General features: G+C 39.2%; 1 protein-coding gene across 1 annotated transcript in view; it reads right to left on the minus strand.

The window, feature by feature from the left end:
• The window catches only part of LOC145987326 (apolipoprotein D-like), a 28316-nt gene extending 18927 nt beyond the window's left edge, over positions 1–9389 (minus strand). The window contains exon 1 of the mRNA XM_083121848.1: positions 9201–9389. Coding sequence (XP_082977974.1) covers positions 9201–9365 — 165 coding nt within the window. The 5' untranslated portion in view covers positions 9366–9389. The remainder of the gene's footprint in view (positions 1–9200) is intronic.
• Positions 9390–9699: the final 310 nt, after the last annotated feature.

Raw genomic sequence — 9699 nt, forward strand, 5'->3', positions numbered from 1 at the left:
AAAGCAAGAGATATATATATATATATATATATATATATATATATATATATATATATATATATATATATATATCTTGCTTTAGTATATATATATACTAAAATGACAAAAAGGTAAGTAAAATAACCTAATTCAATTAATCATATACATATACACACCTGAACGATTATCGCCTGCACCATATTACTGAACAAATCCAAAATAAAACTTTATAATCACTCATTCCACTAAATGCCCTTGAGAACTGGAGATAGGTTGTCGTCGTCTTCTTTGTTTGGCACACACCGCCTATTAGCGATTTCTTGCCAGAGGTCCTATTTGGTAGTATTACACTTCTCTTAAGAAAAACACTTGAGGTGTTTTATCAAACTTTCTAGGGTGCACGCAGTGATTCTAATCCATTTCACCAAAAATATACTTTTGTCCCTATGGATTCATGTCTCACCATATGTACGCTTAGATTTATTTATTGATTTATTTATTTCAGATGTTACCCCTAATGAAGTTAAGGAGTTTTCATTTAATGCCCTTGCATTTTCTTTCTTGTGTCCCTCTGCTTTGATACCGAAATGCTCTTTTGTTGTAAAACACACCTACAAATACTTAAAAAAATAATAATTCTAAAAAGTATTAGCTAAAAAATACATTTTTCTTGGACTTCTTTATTAGGCACAAATGTGTACACTAAATACATATTCAACAAATACAAAGTGAGATCACTTACCTTTAAGAAGCCGGGTTCGCATCCAGGATAAAACGTTCAATAAATGTTAGTATTAATATCTCCATTTCCTCTCTTCTTTTTCACTTAGAATTCCATCAAATAAACAGGCTTAATTCTGCAATTCCCCATCATTTGACATTTACAATCAGTGAATATGATAACAAAAGTGCTCACATGTCTACAAATGTCTTTATACTTCACTACCTTCGAGACGTTACGTTGTTCACGTCGCAAACAACAGAAAAACGCTTCGCTAAATAGGTAGACTCTCGAATATTTGGCCAGATAAGACGTTTTCATTTTAAGGCATGTCAGACACATTTTAAATGAAGGAACGTTAGAATTTTTTTAAAAAAAATATCTTCGGTATCGTAGATGTGTGATACAAAGTGGAACAATTTTGAAAAAATACAATTTAGTCAGATATTAAATTATGAACGTTGGACTTTACATAGCAGCAACATTAATATTCGGATACACTTAATAAAATAAGGAACAAAGGAAGTAGCTAAAAATGAGTACATAAAAAATATTACGTGGTAGAGTGGCACAGCACGCTACGACGCCAGGGGTTCCGGTTTCGAATCCCGACCTGTGCAGGAGTGTTCTTTGTGATTGTCCCTTCATCAGTTTCACCATTTCGTCGCTCATACTCATCGTTGCTTTCTTAACCGCCAGATTACCATTTCGGATGTACAGACGGGATCAAATGAAATGTACTTCCGTTTTCCTACCAACTCAGAAGCGAGTTGGAAACTCTTCATTGCTCCTGTATAGATAAGAAAGTGGGGGAGGGCAATAGCAGACAAGGCCAGCACGCAAACTTGTTTCCGGCAAAGCGTCTTGTTGGAGTCTTGGCAGTTTGTGGAAGGATTTTGTGTTCCTCCCCCACCCCAACCCCGCCTTTCTCTCTCTCCTTGAGTTTGTGTTTGTGTGTGTGTGTGTGTGTGTGCGCGCGCCGACACCTGTTTCATTTTAAGTTTGACGTATTTTTATTGCATGGACTAATTGCTGTCATGACTGGAAATGAAACAGGTTAGCAATGGAGACATAATGAGGGATCAAAAATACAAAAATTCCGGGCATGAGTACTTAGTAGTAGTAAAGGTAAGGTAAAGTTCGTCGTGCGTATAGAACCGTGCCATGAAGGCACATTTAAGGGTTTGTGGCAGTAGGGTGTCGCATATTCTCGAGTTCGGACATTTTGGAGGTCATATGACCAGCACCACGCTCCAGCCGTCTTTACTCCCCAAGGATGTAGAAGAAACGAGAAAATAAAAATGTTTTACATTCTGCGTATGTGACAAGTAATTTTTTGGATATTGTCTTTGAAGTATCTGTTAACATCCTAACCCGCAATTTTGTTTAAGGATAAAACTGGTTGAAGTCCGCGAGTGTTCCTGAGAAGTAATGAACATATCACAGAACGCGCAATAGTTTAGCTCGCGTTTTTCTGAAAAAAAGAAAGAATGATATACAAATCAATTCTACGAATGCTTACGTCATTGTGACCATGGAGTGCATTTTGCACACTAACGAGGATCTGGCGTCATGACATAAGGTCAGTATAATGGTCTGTGGGGTTTGGACTGTGTCCTATCCATTTACGTTTGTAGTTGTCCTTTCACAAATTTCATCTTAACACACCTTTCATACTTATCTTTGTGATTACCCAAAAGTGGAAGAAAAGCGAAATAAAATAAATAAACACATCGATTATTGTGTCCCTGCGTTTTTCAATCTTTCTTCATGACCGAAAATTTATGTTTCACTGATGTAATGCATCACTTTAATCATGTGAATTATTTTCCGTCATCGTTGTGTGCTTAATCATTCCTTAAAGCATAGACTCTAATGCTGTTGTCCTTAGTGTAATTGATCTTATTGTGTGGAAGTTTTGATGTGGACAAAATAATGGTGAAGAATAAATCTCAATTGATTGTTCGAAATTTAAAATATAATAACTCCGAGGTGACGCATATTAACTGTTCTTAGTTCGATGTCAAAGAACGATTTCTCCTATACATTAAGAAGGATTCCGGCCTCCGTGGTAGAGTGGTTAGCACAGCTTGCTTAAACACCGGCTTTGGCATTGTGTTCATTCGGTGTTCATTGTGAGTGTCCCTTCATTAATTTCATCATTTCATCGACCATCCTCATCGTCGCGTTTAGCCAAAAGTGGCACAAGAAGCGAATTAAAATAAAGCAAATCAATCAATCAATCGATCATAGGGTCTCCGGTTTCATAGAGCAGTATGCAAAGCACTTCGTCATGGATGCCCTCAAAATTCAAATAATAATTTGCAACAGAAAACCTGATATTAGAGTATTTTAATAGTTTAGGCATATTAACAATTCACGTCAACCAACAATAAACAATTTATTGATTGATTTTCTTTTATTATACTTCGCTTTTTGTGCCACTTTTGGCTAATTTGCAAAGATCAAACATTCATGGCCAGGCCAGGATTCGAACCCGGAACCCCTGGTTCTGAGATTTCGGCCTGTGTATGGGGTTGGTGGCCATCCACCGTCGTGAGGAAATTGAGGAGCTACAAATTAGTAGCGTGACGCGGCCATGGAAACCTGCAAAGACTGAAGACCACAGATTAGCTGAAGACTTGTCTTGTTAACCACGCGTCACCCCATAATTCCAACCTCGGCAGGTGGAAGTGAAGCCGGCAGTCGGTAGGTAGGACGTGGCCCTCACGGACCGTTGCGTCACGGGTTATTATTATTATTATTATTATTATCATCATCTTCAATCAAATAAAGCTTTATCGTTATATATTACCGTATTTCATCGCATAATCGTCGCACCCTGTTTTTCAATCCAAAGAGAGAGAGGAGGGGGGGAAGGCAGAACACAAAATCCTTCCACAAACTGCCAAGACTCCAACATAAAGCTTGCTGGAAACAAGTTTCCGTGGTGGCCTTGTCTGCTACTGCCCTCCCCCACTTTCTTATCTATACAGGAGCAATGAAGAGTTTCCAACTCGCTTCTGAGTTGGTAGGAAAACGGAAGTACATTTCATTTTATCCCGTCTGTAAAGCAGTCCCAATGTCTGCTCCAAGTTGCACAGCTGCTTTCAGAGCCCTTGGTTTGAGAAGGGGGTGGGGGTGAGGAAAGGGTCTTGATTTTTCATACCGAAGCTCCTTCATTTCTTTCTCCCATTTATCTTGGTTGAATTTTCTGAGATACGGAATTTACCTCATTTTGCTTTTCATTACGTTTTATTGCGTTACCCACGGTACGCTTACATGTACTTAACATTTTCAATTTCCTTGCACGTACCGACACCCTTTGGTTAGATACGGCAAATATAAATAGCTGTCGTTCGTCAAATGTTGTTTTTTTGTTTTGTTACCCATTTTTCTCGTACTTCAGTCAGGGATCAATGCAGTTACTCATAACAGATGTAGTCAGGAAGTAGCATGAATTGTTCTTTCCCCGCATTGTAGTTGACCGGTAAAAAACTATGTAACAGTAACAGAAGGCTTTCAAGATTTGTCTGAATATTAAAGTGATCTTTTTTTTCACACCCAAATATAAATAACTAATTTCAGATTTGAAAACGTAACAGGGGTGTAAGGGGTGACCTTCCACGCAGTACATACACCCGATCGTCAAAATCAGTTCCACGTAGTACACCCTGGGCTGCCTTTTGCTGACTAACAAGTCTCTGGCGACTGGCCAGTATAATTCTGTATGTTCTCCTGCTTTTTGTCATGTGTGCTGAGTGCCCCTTTACAGCCTCAGCTTTTAACCTAAGTCAGAATATTTTCATATTTCAGTTATGCGACCTTACAGTTATGTTATTTGTTGTGGTAAGGGGCTGGACCCAGTATAACGTGGCGGGTGCAAAATAGCCTAAGTGCTGAAACACCCAAAATTAAAAAAAAAAAAAAAACGTAACAGGGAATATAGCTTTAATAAATGCGTATAAATATTTCACAATGGATTATATTTATGTACATGTTGTTAATTGTGAAATATTGTGAAGAAATGAAACAAAATGCTACGTTTCGGTTACTAATGTGAGCCACTGTATATGTAATGTTTTTATTTCATTAACAATGTACAATGGTCAAATACAACTTTGCAGACCTCCGTGGCGGAGCGGTTAGCACATCGCAATACGACGCCACAGGTCCCGAGTTCGTATCCCAGCCTATGCATCATTTTCATTTTTCTTTGTGATGTCCTTTCGTCAATTTTGTAATTTCATCACCCATCCTCGTCTTCGCGATTAGCCAAAAGTGGCAGAAAACCAAAGTTAAATATAACAAATCAAAATCAAACATTACTTGGCATGACAAGAATGGATAGGTTATTTTGAAGCTGCTGTTATTAAAAGCAAATTTTATGTAGCTTTCCTAGACAGAAGTTTCAAACACAGAAACTGATTGATTGGATAACGCCTGTGGATTCCTACTCGAGCAGAAAATGTATATGTTTCCATTTATTACTTACAACAATAGCAGACTGATTTCCCGCTAAATCAAAGAAAACTTGCATTCACAGTTACAAATTGACGTGTTGAATGATTTCTCTCACTCCAATTCTGCTTAATCGAACAGCACACCACAACGTGGGTCATTAAATATTTGCAACTTACTCTCGAGTTCCTCAACTAAAAATAAATTGACTGCGAAACAAGACCTCGTCTGCGATAACTATATACCACGTTATATGAAGAGTATACGCAAGTTGAAATTCCATCATAATAATTTGAATTCTTCTAGTAGCTACAAACATATTTTTTCATACATATTTTCTTAGCAAAATATGAAGTTCCTCACTTCAACAAGGACAACATATACACAGTATTCCACAAGAGTTTTTAGTTCGAGCTAGTCGTAATATGAATATGCACGTCACTTCATTACTTAGTTTAAAAAAAGTGCCAGGCAATGTGAATTCGACGGCATGCCTGAAATTATTTGCAGTATCTCATGTATCAAGGGGGCTTTTTAAGTAAAATGAAGGACACATACCACATGCTTGGGTCAATTGAGAGTAGTAGAAACGTAATTATACTGCATGTTGCAACTGAAACAGTATCCTCGAAGCCGAAGTCGTTGAGTGATCCACTCATAAACTCTCTACCAAACATTTCAAGTTCGAGTAGACACCTGGGCATGAGCGTTTTCTTTGGTAACCATCCCTTCATAGATTTAATATGATCATCATTAATGTTCATAGTCGCGATTATCTACAAGTGGCAGAAAAGCGATACAAGAACAATACAAAAGTAGAAGAAACAAAAGAGGATAAAAGGATGAACTTAGTTAATGATAGGAAGTTTTATAAAATTACTGTTTCTTGAAGAATCTTGTCCTTTGTTCCGATTGTATTTCTCAGTCACACGTTGCTCAATGTCCATGTCGACTGTCGTTCTTACATTCTTGAAAATTACTTTAATGTCTGCCTATGCTCTTCTTTCAAACGTGGTAGGCGCTCTGTCTGTTTCTACACCAAAAAGTTTAATTCATCTCCTGTCCAAAAAGGCACGAATTACTGAAAGTAATTTTCAAAATTGTAAGCAGATGAGGGCCCTTGTAAAATACGTGTACTGTCCTTTTATTCGCTTAGTTTTGAGAATCACTCTCCATACAATTGTTGCCTACTTCAGAGTCCAAAGGCCCTGTCTAGCTACAGACCAGTTGCGCAAACGCGGTTTCATTTGTTTCGTACACAAATTCCATCCTTTATACGTATTTTCTACTTGCTAAAAGCAGCGGCGGCTCAAGGGGGAGAGCCGCCGTGCCATGGCACTACCCTCAGAAGAAATGCATACCTAGCCCCTAGCCCAAGTATTGTTAAATTAATACATTGATAGTTTACAGACAATGAGATTCGAATCTTTCAATCGGTCAAGCTGACGTGACGACCGCCCCAACCACAGACTAGATATGAACCGCCCCAACCTCCTCACTGCATCGCCAGCTGTTTCGTATCCTCGGCGAGGCAGCGGTCGGCGCCACCCAAGAGCTGGCCTAACCAAGTTGAAACGCGTGCAGAGGGTTGGTGAAGTCTCAGCGAGTAACCTTTGCACCATAAGCCGGGAAGAAGGTGGCAGGGGGTGGTGTTAGCCAATGGGGTTAGCCCATAAGACACCAGCCGTGCCCGTTTAGCACAGCGAGGGAACTTTCTCAGTGTTGACACCGTTGCCATCTTCAGAGATAAGTCGCTAAATACGACGGATTTGTACGACCCGTTGGGGAAGTAATTCGTGAAAAAGGTACTATCTACTTTTCTGCCAACATTTGGAGAAACGAACCTAGTATTTTTCCGAAGTTAAATGAACATTTTGATAATAGATAGATGCGCCTAGAGGGCCATCCAGACTTTTTAAAAATATAAAAGTAAAAATTCCTTTGGCATTTCGACAATTTCTTTTTACATCAAATGTAGAATATTTTCAACGTCCAGTTGGAATACGTGTGCATGGGGGAGGAGAAGGTGAGAAGATTTGCTTTCCCTTCCTCTTGTAATTGTGTTTTTAGTGAAGTGTCCTGTAGTGTTTAAAGATAGGTTAGTGAGTGAAGATGAATCGTATTAGTGTGTTATTACTTAAACACACTGTTTTCCACGTTACCAAACAAGGATATACATCTTGGCCAGTGGGGCAACCTCAAGGAGGGGGGCCAAGGCATTGCGGAGGTTTTTTTTCTTCGATTTCTTGATCACGTTGACAGTACCCGCCGGCCGCCACTGGCTAAAAGTGCCTTTCATATCGCCTCAGGGCGTTGTCTACTCGGATGCTTCGTGATCGAAGGTCACGTGTACAAAGTTTCAGATTTTCCGATTTGCGTGGTGCTGCTGCTATCAGTTCGGTTCGCCATCTCAAGGTCGCGCAGCAAGCAATTATTTTTCGTCTTCCGATAGGAAAAAGCTTGCCTCTCGCTTATGTGGACGAACGCGTGGCACGGATGACTTTTTGGCTCGACCATGGTTGGTCCTTTATGTTTCGTCCTTCAGCATTTTAATCTAAGAACGAATCATTCTCATCGAAAAACATAATGTATTTTTTTTTAATTGATGTAACACATGTAAACCGAGAGCGAGAGATAGATAGATAGATAGAAACGTTTTCCTTCAACAAACGTTTGTTTTCCTATTGTATAAAGTGAACGCACATGTTAAAATTCATCTTGCATAGATATTCAAATTAGAACAAATTCACGTAAAGTGATTAAGTATGCAGAAAAGAAATATATTTGTGATAAATACATAGTTAGTCAGTAAATTCCGATAACCAGAATTCTGTCACGCCGAATGAAACGTTTTGTTTTACAATTTAATGTTTTCACTGACATCCAAAACGAAAATACGTATTATAACTTAATGACTTTCAAGGTGTCAAAATATTGTAATGTTACTATGCTGCCGATCACAATTATGAGAACGCTACGGGTCCCGGGTCCGAATCCCGGCCTGGGCGTGGATGTTTGTGAGTGTGCATTCATCAATTTCATATTGTTATCACCAATCTCCATCTTCGAGAATTAGCCAAAAGTGGCAAAAAAAAAGCGAAGTCAAATAAAGCATATCAAAATCAAACAATTATGAGACTTCTTCGAAAACGCCTTCGATAACGGTATTTGCTATTCGTAACGGATATGTGTATCACTTTTTCGAAACAGACTTTTGTGGAGGAAAAGAACTGTAACGTTACAAAAGTAACGAGCACAATTATACGAGAGACCTATGTTATTCTCTCCGGAACACGGCATCGGACACGGTATTGCACATCGGAACGTCTGTATGATACCAGCTATAAATAACGTTGTTGCTTTGAAAAAAGGAGTGTAACGTTTTTTCAGTAGTGACCTCAATTAAGTTACTGGTTAATTGTAACGTTACTATCACTTTCCACACACACTAAAGTTACTAGTCAATACGTGACGAACCTCTTTCTTACCCTGTAACGTTACTGGTTGCCGGCAATGGATGTAACGTTAAAGTGTCACGTGAAGACCTACTTCTTTAAAGATCAGTTATGGTTCGGTACCGTTATGCACACCTGTAACGTAATGTTCATATACCTGAGGTAACGTTTCTGTTCACGAAAAAAGTTATTCTGTTTCTGGTTGTAACGTAACGGAAACCGTAATTGAAAATACCGTTCCATTTCGTTACGTTACGACTCCCTGTTTCTCACCAGCTCTGGCGAGAAAGAATTTCCTCTTATTTGTATTTCTGGTGAACCTCGAATGAAAGGCAAGATAGTTTGCAGTTCGGGCTGCAAGTTGCAAACTTCAGGAGAACCTCTCGCGTCCCGATATAATTGACACCAGGGTCTGTGGTCTGATACGTACCGGGCCGGAGGTTGAGAAACACTAGTGTATGTAATCTCAGTCATAAGTTGTTGAGGACGGTTGCCTGAAGTTCACAGTGGAAATTTTTACTTTTTGATACAATAACGAAAGTGACGTAAGTGCTGTCAAAAGTAATTCAAAGCGAAACACTCACCCGATGCAAGTCGAAAGGAAACTTGGTCCTGATGTGGGGGCAGAGATTGTCGCCATTTGCTGCAAGTGCAAGTAAAAATGCACAGAAAACCGTAGAAAGTAGCACCTTCATTGAGCCTGTACTGCTAGACAACTGTGTGGGAAAACGGTTACGAGCGGAAAGCATTGGGAGGCACACACATTGCTTCCATTGTTTGACCTTGGTGTAGGTTTGGGGACGGGCGTGAGGTGAAAATATCATGGATGATTTGCGACGCAAACATCGTCCCTCCTGTCTTTCTTCCTGTTTGGTTTCGCATTATCTGCCACAATGGGGACACAGTTAAGCAATTAGAACTAACGTGCAACTAGCTTTTGGATTCATTGGTAGCTCAGTACAAGGAAAACTTTCTCAACCTCTAAACGTTAAGTATGTTTAACATACCTAATGCATATTCAGTTCTTCTGTAGCTAATATGTGTGGGTTAGGATTGTTTTTTACACTCATGCAAGCGTACAGT

This window comes from Lepisma saccharinum, chromosome 4, assembly GCF_977018435.1.
Source record: "Lepisma saccharinum chromosome 4, izLepSacc3.1, whole genome shotgun sequence".
Taxonomy (NCBI): Eukaryota; Metazoa; Arthropoda; class Insecta; order Zygentoma; family Lepismatidae; genus Lepisma; species Lepisma saccharinum.